Raw genomic sequence first — 22716 nt, forward strand, 5'->3', positions numbered from 1 at the left:
CATTTTGTTGAAAAATTTTGCATTATAAATACAAATATCTATACTTATCAAAGATATTGGCCTGTAATTTTCTTTTTTGGTGATATCTGTCTGATTTTGGTATCAGGGTGATGGTGGTTTCATAGAATGATCTTTAGGAGTGTTCCCTCTTCAGTCTTTTGGAAACGTTTGAGAAAGATTGGTAAAAGTTCTTTGGTAGAATTCACCTGAATACACAGGTGATTCTGTTGCATACTGGTAGGCAGATTCTCAGCATAAAGTTCCATGAACTTATGGAGAATAAGAGAGACATTCCAGCAATGAGCTCGGCATTGCTTCTGAGGCACCTTGGACGATGAGGACAAAGCTGGCCTTAGTGTGCACCTGGGCTGCTGCAGTCACTGTTACTACTGTTTGTGACTTGTGGGCAATCTGAGACATCACCCCCTGAGCAGGACTGCTCCACAAGGCGGAAGGCCTCCAGGAATTCATTGATGTCAATGTGGCCATCCTTGTTGAAGTCAATGCTCCGGGCAAGGTCACAGATGCAGTCGTCTGTGATGTCAATGTTCATATGAGAGCTGAATAGCTTCCAAGTATGCCTGAACTCGTCCAGTGAGATGGACCCTTACCAGAGAGAGCAAGTCACTTTAGTGAGTCAGTCTGGTTTTCAGTGCTCATTTCCTCTGATATTCTTTCAAGGACGCCTATTCTCTACTGTTACAACAAAGACACCCAAGGCCTGCCATCCACTTTAAACTTCCAAAAGGATCACACTAAATCACTGAATTAGTGGTTCTTAGCTGGAAGCAATTTTGCTGCTCTCCTTATAGGGACCATTGGAGATGTTTTGAGACACTTTTGATGGTCGTGACTGGAGTAGGGGTAGGGTGTTACTGGTGTTTAATAGGTAAGGCCAGGGATGTTATTAAACATCCTAAAATGTACAGGGTGGGCCCCAAAACAAAGAATTACTCAAGCCCAAATGTAAGTAGTGCCACGCTGAGAAACCCTGCGTTAAATTATCTCAAACATATGCTAATTTATTCTGCTTATAAAAAGCCTATGGCTCTATACGTCTATGGCCGGTTAATTTTTTACTAGCGTTTCAAGACCACTCAATAGGGGAAAAATAATTTTTTCAACAGATGGTAGAGGACAATTGGATATCCACATGCAAACAATGAAGTGAGACCCCACCTTGCACTACAAACAAAAACTAACTCAAACAGATCAAAGACCCCACTGTAAAAGCTAAAACTGTAAAACTCTTGGAGGGATAGGTACAAATCTTTGTGACCTTCAGTTACATAACATTTTCTTAGATATAATACTAAAAATATACAAGCAGCAAAAGAAAAAGGATAAATTGGACTTTTAAAAAATTAAAACCTTTGTACACCAAAAGACACTACTGAAAAAGTGAAGAGATAACCCATAAAATCAGAGAAAATATTTGCAAATCTTATATCTGATAATGGGCTAATATCCAAAATATATAAAGAACTCTTACAACTCAACAATAGAAAGATAACCCAATTAAAAAATGGGCAAAGGATTTGAATAGACATTTCTCCACAGATGATATACAAATTTCCAATAAGCACATGAAAAAATGTTCAACATTGTTAGTTATGATCAAAATGCAAAACCATAATGAGATATTTCACACCCAGTAGGATGGCTATGAAAATAAAATTTTTAATGAAAAAAACAAGTGTTGGTGAGGATATAGAGAAATTAGAACCCTCATACATTGTCAGTAGGGAAGTAAAATGATATAGCCACTGTGGAAAAACAGTTTGGCAATTCCCCAAAAAGTTAAACACAGTTTTACCGTATGGTCCAACAATTGTACTCCTGGGAATACATCCAAGAGAACTGAAAACGTATGTTCACACACAAAGTTGTATATGACTGTTCAAAACAATATTATTCATAACAGCCCCAAAGTGGAAACAATCCAAATGTCTATCAATAGATGAATGGATAAACAAAATGTGATATGTTCATACAATGGAATATTATCCAGGTATAAAAAGAAAGAAACTGATACATGCTGCAACATGGGTGATCCTTGAAAACATGCTAAGTGAAAGAAGCTGGACACCAAAGGCCACGTGTCATGAGTCTATTTATATGGAATGTCCAGAACAGGCAAATGCATAGATACAGAAAGCAAACTAATGATTGCCGGGGAGAAGGAACGGGGAATGGGGAGTGACTGTTAATGGGTATGGGTTTCTCTTTAGAATGATGATGATACACAAGCTTGTGTATATACTAAAGAAGCACACTGTAAATGAGTAAATTATATGGTATGTGAATTATATCTCAAAAAAAAATTTGAAAAGGCCTTTGAAACAATGAGGAAATAGGGTGATAGTATATAAGACTTCCTTGTATAGTTTTTGTAAACTCCTTGCTAACCTGTAATTATTTAAAAATTTAAATAATACTTTAGGAGTGAGTGCCAAAGCTTTTCTCTTCTGGACACTCTTCATTCCTTTGTGGCAATCTCTGATAGACCTATAAAGGATATTACAGCTAATATAAATTCTTCCTGTAAGATGTTCTCATTCAGTTTGTCTTCATTCTTTTTTTGCCCAACCCCTCATCTATAGGGACAGCTCATGTGGCTCAAATACTATTCTAGTTTCTGCTTTTAGCACTGCCACTAATTTTACTCCAAAAGATGCAAAGGTTGGGGTAAAATGCTTGCCACATGTCAGAAGTGACAGGACGGTGAGTGCCTTTACCTGAGTGATCACTGTCTATGATCCTAAAAATGGTCTCCAGGTTGGACCGGTTGCGATACAGTGTTTCCAGCAAACTCGACTGTATGTTCTGCAAGAAAAGAAATCTCAATTTCCTTCTGTCTCTTATGTTTACATTTTTCTTCATACATAATTACCACACCATCAACCCTGACAACAAGACTCCTGAAAGTTTTATGATCCCTCCACCCTAACCTCCTCCAGCCTACTAAATAATCTGATAGTTTAAGAAGCACCTACCCATGAAAAAAAATATAAAATTCATCATGATGGTGATGGTTGCACATAGCTGCAAATATACTAAAAACCACTGAACTCTACACTTTAAATGGATGAACTGCCTGATACATAAATTATATCGCAATAAAGCTTTTTTTTTTAAGTACATACCCCAAGGCCTCACATACATTACATGTAAGTATTTACTGAACAAATAACTTTTTAAATGGGGGATAGACCTGGGTTTGAGTTCCAGTTCTATAACTTACAAGGTTATCCTAAGCAGATTATCTAACCCCAGTGTTCTCTTGGGTATGTTGGTGCTGATTATATCTACCTCTTGGAGATGGTTTTGAGAATAAACCATGAGGCAACATATATAGGTCACTTAACACAAAGCCTGACACACAGGAACTCAGCAGATAGTTGTTTCCATTCATCCTCCCTTTGGGCTTCTCAATATTTGGCTGTTACTGATTCAAAGTTCTCCACAAGGGGCTTCATGATCCACGATATGCTTTCATCAACCATTTTTACACCCTTACCTGTTGGCTCAGTTTTTCTTTGGCCAAGTTCTCCAGCCAGGACTTGTACGCCAGCTTGTTATCCGTCAAGCTGCTCACCAGCTGTGGCCTCAGCATCCGCCAGGGCAGTCCCAGGTGCAGCACAGACTCCACAGCTGCAGCCCAGTCGCTCAGGGTGATTAGACCTGTAGGAAAGAGATGACTGGTTGACTCATCACCTATAAATCTTCTATCCCGACATTCTTCTTACTATCTGTAGGTAACAGCAGTGATGAGTACTGTCACTATTCTTGTTGGTTATGGAAGAGGTGGTTGGAAAGTAGGGTTGCCAGATAAAATACAGGGTGCCTAGTAGATCCGATTCTCACACTACAGACTATAAGTATGTCCCATATATTGCATGGGATATACTTGTTTTAATTTGCCAAATCTATTTGGCAATACTCCTGGAAGTCACATAAGACTCTTGTAAATAATATCATTTTATATATATATATATATATATATATATGCTGCTAAGTTGCTTCAGTCGTGTCTGACCCTGTGCGACCCCATAGATGGCAGCCCACCAGGCTCCCCCATTCCTGGGATTCTCTAGGCAAGAATACTGGAGTGGGTTGCCATTTCCTTCTCCAATGCATGAAAGTGAAAAGTGAAAGTGAAGTCGCTCAGTCGTATCCGACTCATAGCAACCCCGTGGACTACAGCCTACCAGGTTCCTCCATCCGTGGGATTTTCCAGGCAAGAGTACTGGAGTGGGGTGCCATTGCCTTCTCTATATATATATATAATGTCATATATATACATATACACTCACATAACACATATGTATGTATACATAGCATTAGTTATTTCTGTGTATATGAAAAGATAGTGCTATGGTTTTAGGACTGTTACTGCTATTTTTTGAACTGGGCTACATGTAGTCAAGAGTCCATTAGACATTCCACTGAGTTGAGAAAGACAAAATTTCCATCTTGGGTAATAGAATGCGGAACAGGTGATCACACACTTACTGATGAGAAACCGAATTATTAGTCTTTTTGGTCTTGCATCCACTCTTGCAACCTGTCCCCTGTTGCTTTTTGCCTAGTTCTGGCTTTATCACCCGTCCCTTGACTCCATTCTTTTCACCATCTTTGTTTATATTTAGCCAAGTTTACATTCTGTTAAAAGCTTAGAATCAAAAAATTTAGAAAAGATAGCTAGGACATCAAGTTGAATAAAATGGAGGAAGTAGTCAAAGAGGTCTTCTGGTCATTTAATCCTTAAGCCAATATTTATATGCTAATTACTGTGAGACAGGTTTTTTGACCAATTTTATTCCTCTGAATATTTTACTTTATTTGACCAATTTTCTTCCTCTGAATATTTTACTTGATTAGTCTTACCAGTTTCATCTTTATCATGCCTCTTAAATTCAACAAGAATATCTGAGGAATGGGCAAATAACTTCTCCCGTAGGGCTCTCAGAGCTGACTCCTCCACTCTGCTAATCCTGGCACAGGAGATGACAGGGAACATTAGAAAAAAAAAGAATCAGTATAGAAGAAATCAGGTCAGTCCCTCAGTCATGTCTGATTCTTTGTGACCCCATGGACGGCAGCAGGCCAGGCTTCCCTGTCCTTCACTATCTCCTGTAGTTTGCTCAGACTCATGGCCATTGAGTCAGTGATGCCATCCAACCATCTCATCCTCTGTCATTCCTTTCTCCTCCAGCCCCCAATCTTTCCTAGCATCAGGGTATTTTCCAACGAGCTGGCTCTTTGCATCAGGTGGCCAAAGTATTGGAGCTTAATTCAGCATCAGTCCTTTCAGTGAATATTCAGGGTAGATTTCCTTTAGGATTGATAGTCATGGCTTTTTACTACACTGTCCTCTCTTTTTCTTAACATCTCAACCTCCCAAGAGCTCCATGTCTTACTTCTTTCCACTGCTCTCCTGCTTTTCCCTATTGTGCACAAACAGGACTGGTCTGGGGAATGCTGCTGTCCTTCCCAGTGCAGGACAGTGATTAGAACAGAAGTCCCATAATGTGTTATGGAAAAACCCAAACGAACTTTTGGGCCCACCCAATGCACTGTACCTCATTTTCTCCATCTGTAAAATAGCGACAAAAATGGTACCTAACTCATACGATTATTGTGAAGATTAAATAAGTAAACTCATGTAAAGCACCTAGAAGAAAGCCTGGCATGTAGAAAGCACTCAGCAAATGGTATCTATTATCATAATCATATGTTTTCCTTATATTTATTATTTATATTAAACATGGCAGGATTTATGAATAACAAAATATCACTAGTTTAGTTTCCTTATTCTTATGGAGTCAACACAGTCCTGCTGGGCATGGCACTTGGCCTAAAATAAGTGTTCAATAAATATCTGTAGTTGAATGAACAAGAATATTACAAGAGATAAAAGGTAAATATAAACTCTGTCCTGTCCCATTGAAGAAGCAGCCATTCTATAAATGGTGACCAGATAATCTATCTTTAGAAGTGCTAAAAAAAAAAAAAAACCCAAAACAATTTAATCATCTTTGATGAAAGTCTTCCTTGAAGTTTAAGGTACATCACATAATAATCTCCATAGACCCTCAGAAAAGTGTGAGCTGCTTAAAAAATTCATCTCAAATTTCATGGGTATGTGATTGTATGTACTTTTTCTGGAGAATTTTTTGTTTTATCAGAGGCTAAAAAAAGTATGAGAGCCCCTAAAAGTTTAAGAGCATTTAAACTATTTCTGGTAAGTCATTCTCATTGATGGTTATCATTCAGGGATGGTGTATAGCAATGACCTTGAAGGCTGTCTCAATGCACAAGGCTCTCTGTTCCCTACGTCAAGCAGCACATATTGAGCTCTGCATGGATCATCTGATTAATCCTCCAATACCCACTGAGGTAGGTACGACTCTTCTGCCCACTACAGTGGAAGTAACTGGCCCAAAGTCACATAGCTAACAAGGTGTGGGGACAGGAATCAGTCTTGATAGGTGGACTCCAGGCTGGCTAAGCTATGAGGCATGGATTTAAAACAAAAGTAAATGGATGCTGGGGATTCCCTGGTCGTTCAGCAGCTAAGACTCTCAGATTCCACTGCAGGGGGTGCGGTTTTGATCCCTGGTCCAGGGACTAAGATCCTGCATGCTGCACAGCACAGCCAAAAAGTTAAAAATTTAAAAAAAAAAAAAAAAAAAAAGGATTCTGAATGAGGATTCCCCTAGGAAAAAAATGTTATCTTGGGTTGATGACTGTGGAGACATATGGTTGGTCAAAGGCATTTCCCACCTTACTTCTCAGTTCTCCATTTGTGGTCCAGAGTGTTGAAATTGTTCTGTGTAAATTAGGGATGTTGTACTTGCTTTAATACAATCAATGAATATTTTAAAAAGCTGAGTGTTCTTTAGCTATGGTATTAATACACGTTATTTATAGGATTCCTCACAGTGACTCCTTTTGTAGTGGCAACATCTAAATCACTTGGAATCATGGTATTCCAGGTGCTGGGGTCGCACCCCCTGGAGATTCTAATTTTGGAAGGCTGGGATGAGGCTCCAATAGCTGACTTTTTTTTTTTTTTAATATGGAACGCTTCACGAATTTGTGTGTCATCCTTGCTCAGGGGCCATGCTAATCTTCTCTGTATCGTTCCAATTTTAGTATATGTGCTGCTGAAGTGAGCACTAGCTGACATTTTTATAAAGCCCCAGAGACCATTCTGGATAGTAGGTTTGACTATCATTTAGTGAGCTAAGTTTTCACATCATACTTCTTTTTGAGTGATGCTGGCTCTGACTGTGTAAAACCTGAGTGTTTAATAACTCTTGAGTATTTAATAACTCAAGAGTGACTTAAAATAATGCCCTTTTATAGCACTCACATAAAGGGCAGATGCTAAATATTCTTGTGTTCTTTTCCCACTAGATTTATGCTGACTTTGATTTCTAACTTAGTTTGATAATTAAATAAGCTGGTTCAGCAGCATTACAGCTGTATCTTTCAGCAGCTTATACACTCCAGGGCCAGCTTCTCAGTGGGCAGCAGCACTGTAGAGCTGTTATGTATGTGGGTTCTGAAATAAGATTGTCTGGGTCAAGGCTTACTTTCTTTTTTTTTTTTTAAGGCTTACTTTCATCACTTACTAGCTGTGTGACCCAAGACCACTGATTTAACCAATGATGTCATCTATAAAACTGATATTAGTAACACTGTATTTTATAAGCTCACTGAGAAATAATATGTAAATTCTTTGAATAACAGTATATATTCAATAGTAAGCTCTCAACTAATATTAGAACTCAGGATCATCTCAACAGAAGCCATTTAAATAATATTATATGCTCCCTTCCTAGGAAGAAAGAAGTGTTGGTAACAAATGTGTGCAGATGAGAGTCCATCTGCCAAACCCATCTGTGGTTGACCAGGTATCGAAAACACTTTAAGAATGAAAGAAAAAAGGAGAGTGATCTTGGAATGATTTAGTGGCCTATCACATGGATTTTGACTAAGACATACCCACTGAGAATAATTTCTGCAGGAAATAAACATGTCACTTCCATAAATGATGGGTAGGCAGAGTGTATTGGAGGAAAAGAAGAGCCCCTGTTTTAAAGTCTATTCTAGGTCCTAGTGCTGACATAACTAAATTTTGACTTAGCATGGGATAAATTTAACAACATTTGCATTTCACGGTTTCCACAAACACGATAACTCTCTTTCTGAAAATCATTCATGGAAAAGTCTTGCCTTTGCCTCATGGTAAGCGTGTGGGTTGCCTTGTTAGCTTGAAACTGCATGATGTGTGGGGTCAAGTCTGGCCCCAGTTTGACATAGGCTCCTCTGTTGCTGCCAACTTCGTAGTAGTTGGAGGCAGAGAAGATGGTTAACACCTAAATCAAAACAGAAGAGAGACAGGCATTCAGGTTGTAGGGAACAAGGTATAAAGAAGGTTGAGAAGTGCTTGCAAATGAGACTCTCAACCGGGGCTGAACATTCTTGCAAAGGAGATGTTCTGCCCAGTGTAGGGAACTAGGTTTAAGGAAGGTTGAGAAGTGCTTGCAAACGAGACTCTCAACCAGGGCTGAACATCTTGCAAACGAGATGTTCAGCTAAGAATCCTGTTTGTTCCCGTGGGAAAAGAACATTTCTTGCACACAAGGATGTTTCTCTGATTCCTCAAAAGGAACAGACCCTGGGACAAAACGGATTCTAAGTTGATAAGGAAGTTCCCCAAAACAAAGTCTTAGCTGCAGTAAATAAGTCAAGGTAAAGGTTATTTTGCCCTGCGCCTGCGCACTGTATAGTCTCGGAATCATAGTGCTTGGCAGCTTGCCCTGTAGGTTGTTGTGCAAGGGATATAAAATAAAGCAGCTGTAAGAAGCAAGTGTTAAAATATAAAGATTTAAACCACTCTGCAGTGTTGGTGTTTCATTCCGTCGCCGGCACAGGTTCACTGAAGAACTGTTCACCCTCAATCCCATAGGGCCCAACCCAATTTTGGAGGTGGTTATTCCTTCTGTTCCTTCTTGATTTCATCTGTGTTGTTGTTGTTGTTGAGTTGCTAAGTCATGTCTGACTCTTTTGCAACCCCATGGACTGCAGCCCACCAGGCTCCTCCATCCATGGGATTTCCTAGGCAAGAATACTAGAGTGGGTTGCCATTTCCTTCTCCAGGGGATCTTCAAAACCCAGGAATCAAACCTGGGTCTCTTGTATTGGCAGGCAGATTCTTTACCACTGAGCCACCAGGGAAGCCCCATCTACATATAGATATATATTTTTTAATCCTCCATTGCAGGCAGATTCTTTACTGTCTGAGCGACCAGGGAAGCCCAGTTTATTTATGTTAAATCACTAATGCTAGCAGGGCAGGAGTTGTGACTCATAAACTTGAATTCTGACAGGACATCCACAACATGTTTTGTTCACATTTTTAGCCCAATAAAAAATAGCAGTGGTCATAGATAACACTTTATTTGGTCCAACTCAGAGGCAAGCTAGGCCTGATAAACTGGGATGGCCATTACAGCTAGTAGGCACATCGGCTATTAACACTGGCGTTAAGCCTCAGAGCAGAGTTTGCTGCAGAGTGTTGAGCCTCCTGAGATGCCCTGTGCAAAAATGTTTCTGTTGTTGATACATTGGGAAATGCTGGACACTGTATCTCTTCTTGGGGATTCACAGTGAATACAGGAAATTAAAGGCTCTGAGAAGTTCTGCAATATAGAAATATATACAACTATTTAGTTTAGATCAGATAATGAATCCTCTTAGAAGAATTACACTTTGTGTACTCTCTTGCTTTATGTCTCAGTTTTAATTGAACATTAAGAGAATGTAGTATTTTAATCATAGCTCTGCCAATATGTTTATCTAGAGGCCTGTTGCCATTTTTGTCTTTGAAACTTTTTTCGCTAAGAAAGGCAAGATTACATTTTTTTCCCTTCCAGATTGAGTTGGTGTGGTGTATTCTTGGTTATCAAAATACTCATAGCTTTGGGACTTTGAAATGGTAAATACTCATTATGTGTGAAACAGCATGATACATAACTGTATGATCTTAATTACATTTAAATGGATGCCTAGTTGTGAAAATACACAAATGAGACCTAGAAGGACATGTCAAACGGTAAACTACTTGTGAGTATGAATGACTTTGTTTTTTGTTTCTTGTGTTTTCTGGTTTCCTATTATGCACATGTTAACTTTTTGGTGGTGGACAGGGAGGCCTGGCATGCTGCGATTCATGGGGTCGCAAAGAGTCGGACACGACTGAGCAACTGAACTGAACTGAACTTTTAAGAAATAAATGTTATTTTAAAAACCTTAAAAAAAAAGAAATGTATACAACTGTTTAACATTCCTGTTAAACACTGTTTACATTAGTTAATCTCAAGCTTTGTTTTCTGCATGGAAACATGTAATTCTCCTGCAGGATTAGTATTCTCAGGGATAGTCTCATCCTAGTGGCATTAGACCAGCAAATATTGAAGGATTTGGAGATGCTCAGAGATTTAGACAGGATGTTAATTATGCTCCTGAGAAGACAAACAATCCTGAATTCCTGCCTGGGGTGCAGTGCAGAGATCCTGTGACCCTGTCGTGTAGTTGGAGACCTGTGACAGTGGGCAGTGTGACAAAGAATAGCAAGGTGGCTGGGAAAATACCCAGCCATATTTCCATCCATGAAATGGGGCTATATCTGCTCTTTACTTTCTTCTCAGGTATGTATTGGTAGGTGGTGGCCTCAATCAAATTTTGAGTTTTAAAGAGGCTACAAATGTCAAGGATAAATGACAGTAAAGGGCCTTGTTGCTTTGAGCGAGTGCCAGAGCCTTAGCTCATCCATGCCCTGGAGGGGCAACAGGACCACTCCTATGCTGTAGGAAACACCCACCCACCTTGCGACTGTGGCAGAATTCATAGCCTTCAGGTTTGCACTCGTGTGAGCGGATCAGGAACTGCAGGTTGTACTTCTGTAGCAACTGCTCTGTCACATTAGGCCCAAAATAACAGCCGCCTCCTCGAACGGTGTTGGCCCTGCAGCCCTCCTGAGCCATGGGGTCACTCCACAGTATATCCACCACCTGGAGAGAAGAAAAGGTATGTTTTGTGAAAGGAGAGACTTGTATTTTAAAATTTCAATTCTAAGTGGATGTTGAGGTCCCGATCAATAACTCAGTGTAACTCAAACTGACCATCTTTCTTGGAGGTTTCTAGCCTCAGAATCACCTGCGATTCCTCCTCTTTCTCACCACTCTCCATCCAGTCAGCCAACAAGTTCTGCTAATTTTAACTCTTAAGTAATGCTGGATTCTCTCCTTTTCTTCTCTTTATTCAATGAAGCATAAGAAGCTGCCATTTTTGTAGATCAAAAGTGGTTGAAAAAAACGAGTTCAAGTAGTCCTATTAACTCTAGTACACGAGATCACCAGGAACAGCACCTCCCACCTAGATTACAAACTCCCTGCCACAGTCTTGCCCTTGTGAAATAGCCCCCCATTTGACTGCCAAAGTCATCTGTTTTGGCAAGCACTGTGCACCTCAGTATCCATTCTCCTCCCTCTTCCTTGCTAACAGAACTCTTAGACTGGGGTATTTGGCATGGCACTGTGCCTGGCTAAATACGTGCTTTTCCATTCCCCCTTGCAGCTTGGGGTGGCCATGGGATGCAGTTCTGAAGATTCTGGAACAGGTTTTGCTGCTGCTAAGTCTCCTCAGTCGTGTCTGACTCTGTGCGACCCCATAGACGGCAGCCCACCAGGCTCCTCTGTCCCTGGGATTCTCCAGGCAAGAACACTGGAGTGGGTTGTCATTTAGTTGCCTGCAAACACAGGATGGAAGCTGCTGATATGATACTTTTGGCCTTGAGCTGCAGCAGTCATCTGATACATATGTCAGCTATGCATAAAACAGCAGCCGATAAATTGTGGCTTACCTTTTCCCCCCAGTGATGCTGAGTCACTAAACCAAGCTTACTCTTATACAGCCCACCTGGCACAACTTCCATCTTTATAAAACTCCAGACTATAGGCGTCACTAGGCAAATACTGGGCTTCCCAGGTGGCACTAGTGGTAAAGAAACCTGCCTGCCAATACAGGAGACCCAAGAGACACGGTATGATCCCTGGGTCGGCAAGATCCCCTGGAGGATCCCTAGGTCGGGAAGATCCCCAGGAGGAGGGCATGGCATGGAGGGCCACTCCAGTATTCTTGCCTGGAGAATCCCGAAGACAGAGGAGCCTGGCGAACTACATATAGTCCAGTCCGCAGGGTTGCAAAGTCAGATACGACTGAAGCGACTTAGCACACCAGCAAATACCAATTTGGGTGCTCTGACCTCCGGGAGAGAGAAATAAGGACGAGAAGAGCCAGGAGGAGATTGATTGGGTTTTGTGAAATCCTTGCTTTTTGCAGAGAGCGGCGCCGGCCACACCCACCTGCCTCCACTCCTCCGGTGTGGGTTGCGGCGGCTCCTCCGCATCTGAGTCCACTTCTGACTCCGAGGACGAGGGCTCCTCCTTCTCCTTGATCGCCGGGAAGCCCGCTTGCTGCCGGCACCTCTCCAGCTCCAGGTCCACGGAGTGCCGCACCCGGCGGGAGAGCTCCCTGGGGTCCAGGGGGACGCCGCAGGGGACGCTGGAGGAGCGCCCGGCTCTGTGGGCCTTGTGCGTGCTGGGGCGGAGGGGCGAGGAGGGCAGAGAGCGGCTTTGGGGGAGAAACCACGGGGAGGGTCTCCCGGCAGATCCCGTCTGGTTGGCGTTTCCCTTCTCCTCCGCCTGTTTCTTATTCTCCTTTCTTGTTTTGTATCTCATGGTGGAAACAATCTAAAAGTAGTTAGAAAAGATAAAGATGCTTCAATGAAACTGTTCTCCTTTTGACCCCAGAAATTTGGCGTCAAGTCAGCTGGGCCCCATGGATTGTCCCAATGGTGACAAGGTCAGCACAGAACTAAGCCTTTCCAAGCTTTTATTGCAATTTGATATCAATGTCATTCAAACACATGATCAGTGGGCTTATACTTTGGGTTTGCATTTCATTTTTCTAGTAATTCACATTTATCACATTTTACAACAGTACTGCTGCTGCTGCTAGGTCACTTCATTCGTGTCCGACTCTGTGCGACCCCATAGACAGCAGCCCACCAGGCTCCCCCGTCCCTGGGATTCTCCAGGCAAGAACACTGGAGTGGGTTGCCATTTCCTTCTCCAAAGCATGAAAGTGAAAAGTGAAAGTGAAGTCACTCAGTCGTGTCCAACCCTTAGCGACCCTGTGGACTGCAGCCTACAAGGCTCCTCCATCCATGAGATTTTCCAGGCAAGAGTACTGGAGTGGGGTGCCATTGCCTTCTCCGACAACAGTACTGGTCTGTGACAAATTAAAAATTTATGAAACCTGGTCCTCCACCACAAATAATTGGAGAAATGCTGACCTGTTTCTAGGAACCTAGTGATTTTTAGACAGAGCACCTCTCAGAAGGCGAGCCCTTATTGACTCTCTTTGCTGTTCCACAGATGCAAACACAAAGGGGAGGAAATGCAGCATTGACTGAGGATGGCTGGAGTGGGAAAAACCTGATGCCTGTTATAACTGGCCATTCGCAGGAAATGCCTGCTGAGGAAGGACCTGGGAGGGGACAGGAGCACCTCAGTTCAACCTGGACCTAATCGGGAAGATGCTCTTCTTGCCAAAGGGACCAGGTGTGGTTCCTCTCCCTGCCTCAGAGTCATCGTGGTACTGGGAGCAAGCTGACAATGTAGAGAACACAAGCAGGAGGAATTCTGATCCTGAGAAAGAGTTGGTTCAGGCCACAGAGCAGACCTGGGGCATCCAGCCAAAGGCAGGAGCAGCCATTCCCAGCATGCCCGAGTGCCACAGCATCCACAGGGGTATCAAGAGAAACGTCTGGTTCACAAAGAAAACTCTTCAGGTGTGTAATCAAGGAGCGAGAACTTTCTGCAAATAGATCTACGGAGTGCAGTACAAGAAAGCCACGTCCCGGTGTGGACTGACTGCGGGCGGGAACAAAGATGGGCACTTGACGTGGCTCGGCAGTGCCTGACTGACATTTGAAGAGGGATCCTGATGGAAGAGAAGAGAACAGAGGTTATTCTGTAACCCTGGACAAGTGCTAATTACTTCCTAGGCAGTTCTGGCCCTGCGTGAAGAGAGTGCGAGTCCTCAGAGTGTGAACAGACTCCTAACCAACTCCCCCCCTCCCTGTGGCCACCTCACAGTCAGGGCCCGTCCACCAGTCCGCCCCTTCCGGTCCTCAGGTAACTTTATAAGGATGTTATCTGCTTCAAGAGGTGTCCTTGACTTTTATTCTTAAGGATAATAGTGTTAATATGTATCAAGCCTCTTCCAAATAGGTGCCATCCAGGGCCCTTTTATGAATACATTGATTAGCCTGAACACCCCCATGCAATAGCATTTTCACTTAATAGTATGTGGGCTCACTCAGTCATGTCCGACTCTGTGATCCCACAGCGTCTGCAGCCCACCAGGCTCCTCTGTGGGATTCTCCAGGCAAGACTACTCTAGTGGGTTGCCATTTCTTTCTCTAGGGAATCTTCCTGACCCAGGGATCCCACCCGAGGCTCTCACGTGTCCTGCATTGGCAGGCGGGTTCTTTACCACTGTGCCACCTGGGAAGCCCTCACTTATAGTACAAGTAAGAACCCCAAGGCACAGAGATATTGAGACTGCACTGGGATGGAATCCAGAGAGCTGACTGTAGACCCTCTGCCCCCCTAAGTTTCTGAAATGGTGGGTAAGCGTTAGTGAAATCCATTTCACCTGTAACCTACCTTCTCTAATCAAGGCTGTTTTAATTGTCACTACAGAAAACATGCATGTCCTCCAAGCAGCATGTGGCCTAAATAAGATGTTTGCCCGAGTCGTTTTCTGGGAACTTGGAATTGGCTGTGTCTAGTTCTAGCTGAGCCGACTAAGACTGGATGGGACCACTGACCCTTCAACCAGGCATGCTCGAGAGTTCCATTAGTGCCCTTTTGAAGGTGCAGAGCCTGTAGCCTAGTTACGCCTGCTCAGAACCACGATTACCGCAGCTTTTCCTTATCCTCTCCCCGCCACTCCTCTCACAGCTCAGATACCCTGCTTCTTTCTCCCATAAATAACCTGAACCCCTGCCTTCAGGGGAGAGGATTCGAGATTTGTTCTTCAGCCTCCTCACTTGGCTGCCTTGTGAATAAACCCTCTCTTTGCTCTAAACTTTGGCATCCCAGCATTTTGGCTGCAAAGTTAGGGCAGAGGGAACCTGGTTTGGTAACAAATACGGCACACCAGGCAGGAGATAAATCCAGACAGACCTGCTGCCCATGGTTGGTCAGCCTGTTGCTGATATTAAAAGCCTCTGGGTGAGTCCAAACAGTCCCCTTGTCTGTCTGTTCCAGGAAGGATTCCCTGGGTTTCCTGGCAAAGTGCAGCCAACATTCAGTGCTTAGTTTTGTAGGAGGTGATTTGGGGGATTTGAGGTTGGAAGACGTCTTGGGGTGAGAAGATGTCTTTTGGATGAGTAACCCTGTACAAGAAATTCACCTGTACCTAGACTGATTGTCAGTTCTGACCTCCATACCCTAGTTAAAAGCCTGGGGCCCATCTGGGTTTTGTTTTCATTTTGGTCTTATCCGTGTCCATCTGTATCTGATTAAGTTGTTAATGACTGGCAATTGGGGGTTCAACTTTTTGGTAACTGTAACAGGGACCCTTGGAAAAGTTTCTTTGCTGCAACCACCTGGAAGTTGAGTCCATTCAAAAGGGGGAAATATTGATTCAATTCTCCCGGAAACCCTGGAACATGATTTAATACATGTTGTATTAAATCACCTTATAATACTTCAGTTTTACTGTCTGGACACCAGGCACAGATGAATATCGGTTTGTGCACACCTTAAGGGATATTAATCAAACTGTAGAAGATATTCATCCAGGAGTCCCTAACTCATACACTCTGCTCACTACCTTTTCTGGAGATTTGTGTTGGCTTACTGCATTAAACTTGGATTCCCTTTTTTTGTATACCCATGAGTTTTGAATCCTAAGAATCTTTAGATTTGAATAGTAAGATCTAGATACAGAAGTTCAGCAAGAATACTGCTGGATAGTAGTCCCACAGGGATTTAAAAACACTCCCACGATATTTGGAGAAATCCTGGCAAAAGATTTGAGGGACCCTCAGCTAAGCGAGAAGAAGGCAATGGTACCCCACTCCAGTACTCTTGCCTAGAAAATCCCATGGATGGAGGGGCCTGCTAGGCTGCGGTCTGTGGGGTTGCTAAGAGTCGGACACGACTGAGCGACTTCACTTTCACTTTTCACTTTCATGCATTAGAGAAGGAAATGGCAACCCACTCCAGTGTTCTTGCCTGGAGAATCCCAGGGACGGGGGAGCCTGGTAGGAGGCCATCTATGGGGTGGCACAGAGTCGGACACAACTGAAGCGACTTAGCAGCAGCTAAGCGAGGCAGCCTTGATCCAGCCTGTGGATGATATTCTGATTGCTAGTGAGAGAAAGGGCACCTCAGACCAGAACACAGCTTTGACTCTGAACTTTCTGGTTGAATGAGGCTATAAGGTGTTCAAGAGCCACACTTTTCTGCCCTCTGCTAAATATTTGGGTTTTGAACTCTTACAAGTACAGACCTGCTCCCTGACAGGAAATTCTAGCCAGGATTGCCATTCCTATACCAAAAGACAGTTGCAGGGGGACCTTCCTGGCTGTCCAGTGGTTGAAACTCCACACTTCCACTATAGGGTGTATGAGTTTGATTCTTGGTCAGGGAATTAAGATCCCACATGCCATGCAGCAGTCAATACATAAATAAACTGCAAGGATTCCTAGGAACGGCCAGGTTCTGCCTCAACTGGATCCCCAATTTTGCACTCATTGCAAAACCCTTTCAGGAAGCTCTTTTAAAGGAGGCTTCCCTGCTGGCTCAGACAGAAAAGAATCTGCCTGCAATGCAGGAGATCCAGGTTCGACCCCTTGGTCGGGAAGATCCCCCGGAGGAAGGAATGGCAACCCACTGCAGTATTCTTGCCTGGAGAATCCCATGGACAGAGGAGCCTGGTGGGCTACAGTCCACGGGGGTCACAAAGAGTTGGACATGACTAAGTGACTAACACTTTCACTTTAAAGGAGACATGAATCTCTACACTCAACTAGGGAAATGCCATAGGGCATTCCAGGTTATTAAAGAAAAAAACTAATTGCCCTGGCTTTAGGTCGTCCAGATACCAGAAAGCCCTTTGACTTATTTGTTCATGAGAGACAAGGAATCAGCCTTGGAGTCCTGACTTGGAACCTGGGTAGCATAAGGAGCCTGCTGAGTATTTCTTAAAGCAATTAGATACAGTTACTAAGGGATGGCCAGTTTGTCTTTGGACTGTAGCAGTGACATGTGAACTTTTACCGGAAGTGGAGAAATTTATTTTAGGACAACCTGCCACAGTGCATACGCCTCACTGTTTATTTTTCCTCCTAGAACAGAGGGGGAGGATATTGGTTAACTTCAGGAAGATGTGGAAAGTATCAGGCTATATTGTTGGATGATCCTAATGTCACTCTGAAAACAGCTCCACCTTGCATCCTGCCAGTGTGCTCCCAAATAATACTGAAGAGCTTATGCATGATTGTATTCAGATAATTGAACCAGTCTATTCCAGCCATCCCAACCTGATGGACCAGCCACTGGAGAACCCAGACCTGGAGATGTTCACAGATGGAGGCAGCTTTATGGACCAGGAAGAATGCAAAGCTGGGTATGTGGTGGTAACTCACCAAAATACTCTGGAAGCAGAAGCTTTTCCCCCCAGGAATCTCTGCACAAAAGGGAGAACTAACAGCCCTGATGAGAGCCTTCCATCTGTGTAAGGATAAGAGTAACTGTTTTCACTGATTCTAAAGTATGCTTTCTTGGTGGTCCATGCTCATAGGGCCATTTGGAGAGGGGACTGTTAATTGCAGGGAATAAGGAACTTAACCCTGCTGAAGAAATTTTAACCTTATTAGAAACTGTCATGGAGCCAAAAGAATTAATGTCCACCGTTCAGGACATCCGAAAGCACTGTGTGACTGCCGGAAGGAATCATTTAGCTGATCAAGCAGCAAAGCCAGCAGGCAGGGATACCTAGGTGCCAGAGTTGGCTCTGGTCGCCGATGTAGATCTGGTAAGATGCAATCTATCTTCTCAAAGATTTAAGGCCAGTGAATGGGATCTGATTGGAGTCCTGGTCATTCTCAGGATGCTGACTCTGGGAAAGCTGGGTTTATAATGCATATAGTAAGGTCCTTGTACCTGAACACCTTTACGGAAGGTGTTACATTATGTACACCTGAGTACCCATTGTGGGACAGATAGCACCCTCTAGTGGATTCGCAACGGAGAAGGCAATGGCACCCCACTCCAGTACACTTGCCTGGAAAATCCCATGGAAGGAAGAGCCTGGTAGCCTGCGGTCTATTGGGTCGCTAAGAGTCGGACACGACTGAGCGACTTCACTTTCACTTTTCACTTTCATGCATTGGAGAAGGAAATGGCAACCCATTCCAGTGTTCTTGCCTGGAGAATCCCAGGGATGGGGGAGCCTGGTGGGCTGCCATCTCTAGGGTCGCACAGAGTTGGACATGACTGAAGCGACTTAGCAGCAGCAGTGGATTCGCAAACAGGACCAAACATGCAAAGGACAATTCAAAAGCTGATACAGAAATGCATGGTGTGTGCTAAAAATAATCCTAAAACTGGGACACTGCCTTTAATCAAAGGAGTTCAGACCCCAGGTGCTGGAGTGGGAAAAGATCAGCGACTTCACTGTGATGCCAGTAGTCACTGGAAACCTTAGGCCCTTATTAGCTATTTGTGAACACTTGTACTGGTTGGATAGAAGCATTTCCTTGCTGGCCTGAAAACACATGAGGTTGTTAAAGATCTCCTAAAAAAAAAATAATCCCTAGGTTTGGGTTACGTATGTCCATTTTGAGTGACAATAAAGGGGCCTTTATAGCAAGAATATCTCAAGAAGTATCTTGAGCTTTAAACCGTCTTTGGAAATTACATGCTTCTTGACAACCCCAATCTACTGGCAAAATGGAAGAGGAATCACACTCTTAAAAAGTCTATAGCTAAAAGTTGTCAGGAGATTACTTTAACCTGTGATAAAGCTTCACTGGTTGCCCTACTTCCAGTTGAAGGTAGCCCTTAGAAGTGAAAGTTGCTCAATCATGTCTGACTCTTTGTGACCCCCATGGGCTATACAGTCCATGGAATTCTCCAGGCCAGAATACTAGAGTGGGTAGCCTGTTTCCTTCTCCAGGGGATCTTCCTAACCCAGGGATTGAACCCAGGTTTCCCACATTGCGGGTGGATTCTTTACCAGCTGAACCACGAGGGAAGCCCAGGCCTTAGAAGCAGGTGCCAGTTGAGCAACTATGAAATATTGTTCTAGAGACCCTGCCACTGTTTCAGAAATAGTTTGAGATCCAGAAGGAATTCAGTTAAGGAACGCAAACACTGTCGGGTATGTAGAATCACTGGGAGCTACTTTCACGGCTCTACGTAAGTTTACTTCTAGCGGTTAATATTTCCCACAGATGTTCGCCCGTGCCACTGCTGTCCTGGAGGCTGGGTCCTGTAGAAATCTTGGGAGAATAAACATCCAGAAGACCAGCCCAAGTGTTGGCCCTGATCACTGATGTGGTTCTCATAAGATGCTATCCAAAGTATTTTCCTGAAGACTTAAGGCCAATGAATGGGGATCAGATTGGAGTCCTAACCATTCTCAGAAAGCCGACTCTAGGAAGTGTGGGTCTGTAATGGACATAGCCAGGTCCTTGTACCTGAACAACTTATGGAAGGTGTTACTATTTTTAGCACATACCATGCATTTCTGTATCACCTTGCTGGACTGGACCTCGCGAGGTGATATTCATGACTCATTTCCCCGGTGAAGTTGAAGGGAATTAAGCCATGGATCCATCACACTGGAGTTAGGATGGTCCCACAGAGATCAAAGGAGCCATCACATCCTGCCTACAGGAATGCACTAAGTTCTGACCAATGGGATGAGAGCGGAAGAGATGCTTGCAACTTCTTCACTATGTCTTTAAAGGGTAGGATATTCTTCCTTTCATTCCTCTACTGTATTGCTTGGAACGCAGGTGTGGTGGCAAGCTATCTTGAGCTATGCACATGAGGGCATGGGGATGTCACTCTAAGGATGGCAGAGTAACAAGACATAAGAAGCCCTGGCGCCTGGACAACCGAGTACACAAAGCTGCCATCCCAGCCAAGAAGTGCTTGTTTCCAGATTCTGACTCAGGTCTGTCTGATTTTAAGGCCACACTCGTTCATTTATGTCTCATAACAGAAAGAGAAGAGGGTGACAGAGGATGAGATGGTTGGATAGCATCACCGAATCAATGGACATGAATTTGGGCAAACCTGGGAGATGGGGAGGGACAGAGAGGCCTGGTGTGGTGCAAGTTCATGGGGTTGAAAAGAGTCGGACACCACTTGGCAACTGAACAACAACAGTATAGACTTTTACAGTAAGTCTTTGCATATATGAACCTACAGGTTGCAAACTTTCGAAGACGTGCCTGCCAGCCCCTGTATGCCAGCTGTTAAACTGTACTACTGTACTTTTCAAGGTACTGTTCTGTAAGATTTAAAGTGTTTTTTGTGTCTGTTTTTAATGTATGTATTATTTGTGTGAAAAGTATTATAAACCTATTACAGTACAGTACTATATAGCTGATTATATTGGGAACCTAGGCTAACTTGGGACAAATTGGACTTATGAATGTATTCTTGGAACCAAATTCGTTCGTATATATAGAACTTACTGTACATCAGTTAGAGTTGCCCAGAGTAGGCTGGCTTATGTGGAATGAGTTCTCTGTTTTTGGAACTGCTCAAGGATGTCATAGCAGGGGTTCATTCCTGTGTGGATGGGCAGTTGGAGGAGAGAGGCTATAATATACGATTCAAGGGTAAGAGTCTATGATTAAAAGAAAACAGAATCTTTGCTTATTTTTTTGGCTGCACTGCACAGCTTGCAGGGTCTCAATTCCTGCAGTTAAACTCAACAACCATTATTTTAAGCGCTAACTATATGCAAGGAAAGTGCTAGCAGAAATACAACATAACCAGAGATGGTATTAATACTTGTCCCAAAGGAACTTAACAAAAACAAGCAGGAGCAGGGGGAGTGTGAAAAAACAGAATACCTTATACCCCAATAGTTTCTATTTTTTCTGTTTCATTTTGGAAGTGGAAAATTAGAAAGCAAAGGTTCTAGGGAGCTCCCTGGCAGGTCCAGTGGTTAGGACTCGAGGCTTTCAACAGGTGGCAATAGCTGCCGTTCCCCACCGTCATCCATGGCAAATGTTAATGGATCACAGTACACCTGCTCCAGCAGTGGATTCCCAACCCTCTGTCCAAAGATTTAACGGATCTTAACAGCCCGTATTAGTCAGCTGGAGTGAGCATGGAATCAAGATGACATCTGTCTTAGGTTCGTTGGCAGTGACGCCTGGCATTATACAGAAATCCACATTAGTTTAGTGCTCAGTCAGTACCTTGTGCCTCTCTAGTTTAGCCAGGAGCTCCAAGTCAGTCCTGTCTGACACTCCACCATGAAGAATCAGGACTTTCTCATCAACCAGAGTGGCCAGTGGAAGCCAGCAGAACACATCTTGCAGCAGTTTTAGTATTTTCTTGCCGTGTATCTGAAAACATGATACTAAGTTTTAAATAATTCACTTGATTTATCTGCACTGAGAGAAACTTTTGCTTTTAAGAGCTGCATACCTTATATTTATGCATCACTTCCTTGGTAAAACCATATCTAGAGTTAGAAGCAGAAATAGATATTAAATTTAGTGATATTATGTATGGCACAGTTGCATTTTTATAAAAATTCATATTCTATATGTATACCTATGGCTGATTCATGTTTATAGCAGGAACCAACAAAATATAGTAAAGCAATTATCCTCCAATCAAAAATTAAAAAAAATATATATATATAGAAAAAACATTGCAAAATAATTGCCAACTGTTTAAAATTATATTATGTGTGGGTAGAAATATGGGATACTTTAATTTTCATTTGCTTATCTATATTTTGCACTTTTTCTATAGTAAACTCTTACTGTTCTCTTACTGTTTGTATGATTAAAGTGTTTGGCCATGTGAAAACAAATGTAATAGTTTTATTAGAATATTAGGATAATGTGTAAACTTTTAAGAAAACGTTTTAAAATGGTATATATTGTGTATTCCACTTTATAAACTTGAAGACTGTTTTAAAAATGCATCTAACAAATAAGAATCTCTGGAAAAATAACTTCACAGTCGCAACCAGTAAAGACCAAATCCCCAAGCATGTTTTGGTTTGTACCGTAAGTTCACAATATGGTCCTCATGGTTTCCTCGGTTAAGATGGAACTCTTTTGGGTAAACCAACATGAAGGCAAAGAGAACCATTAGGATCTCGACTGAATCCTTCCCTCGGTCCACAAAGTCGCCATTGAACACATAGGCCCGCTCTGGTGATGGGAGGCCGTTCTTCCAAACGAGGAGTCAAGTCCAAGAAGAAACAGTGGGAGAAGGAAATAGGAAATCGGGTCAAGCCATTGTGCATCGGACAGTCACATCAGGCCTGAAAGCCAGTGCTGTGCTGTCTGGCTCT

General features: G+C 43.0%; 1 protein-coding gene and 1 non-coding gene across 2 annotated transcripts in view; both read right to left on the bottom strand.

Moving 5' to 3' along the window:
* Positions 1 to 352: 352 nt before the first annotated feature.
* The window catches only part of PPEF2 (protein phosphatase with EF-hand domain 2), a 33064-nt gene continuing 10700 nt past the window's right edge, over positions 353 to 22716 (bottom strand). The window contains exons 7-16 of the mRNA XM_068975370.1: positions 22426 to 22592; positions 21834 to 21870; positions 21602 to 21751; positions 12441 to 12827; positions 10902 to 11087; positions 8248 to 8390; positions 4891 to 4997; positions 3521 to 3684; positions 2739 to 2826; positions 353 to 606 (exon numbers count right to left, since the gene is read on the bottom strand). Coding sequence (XP_068831471.1) covers positions 353 to 606; positions 2739 to 2826; positions 3521 to 3684; positions 4891 to 4997; positions 8248 to 8390; positions 10902 to 11087; positions 12441 to 12827; positions 21602 to 21751; positions 21834 to 21870; positions 22426 to 22592 — 1683 coding nt within the window. The remainder of the gene's footprint in view (positions 607 to 2738; positions 2827 to 3520; positions 3685 to 4890; positions 4998 to 8247; positions 8391 to 10901; positions 11088 to 12440; positions 12828 to 21601; positions 21752 to 21833; positions 21871 to 22425; positions 22593 to 22716) is intronic.
* Positions 7079 to 7185, bottom strand: LOC138082494 (U6 spliceosomal RNA). The gene has a single exon (XR_011145121.1). It is a non-coding gene; the product is annotated as a U6 spliceosomal RNA (small nuclear RNA).

This window comes from Capricornis sumatraensis, chromosome 7 (assembly GCF_032405125.1).
Source record: "Capricornis sumatraensis isolate serow.1 chromosome 7, serow.2, whole genome shotgun sequence".
In the NCBI taxonomy this organism is placed as follows: Eukaryota; Metazoa; Chordata; class Mammalia; order Artiodactyla; family Bovidae; genus Capricornis; species Capricornis sumatraensis.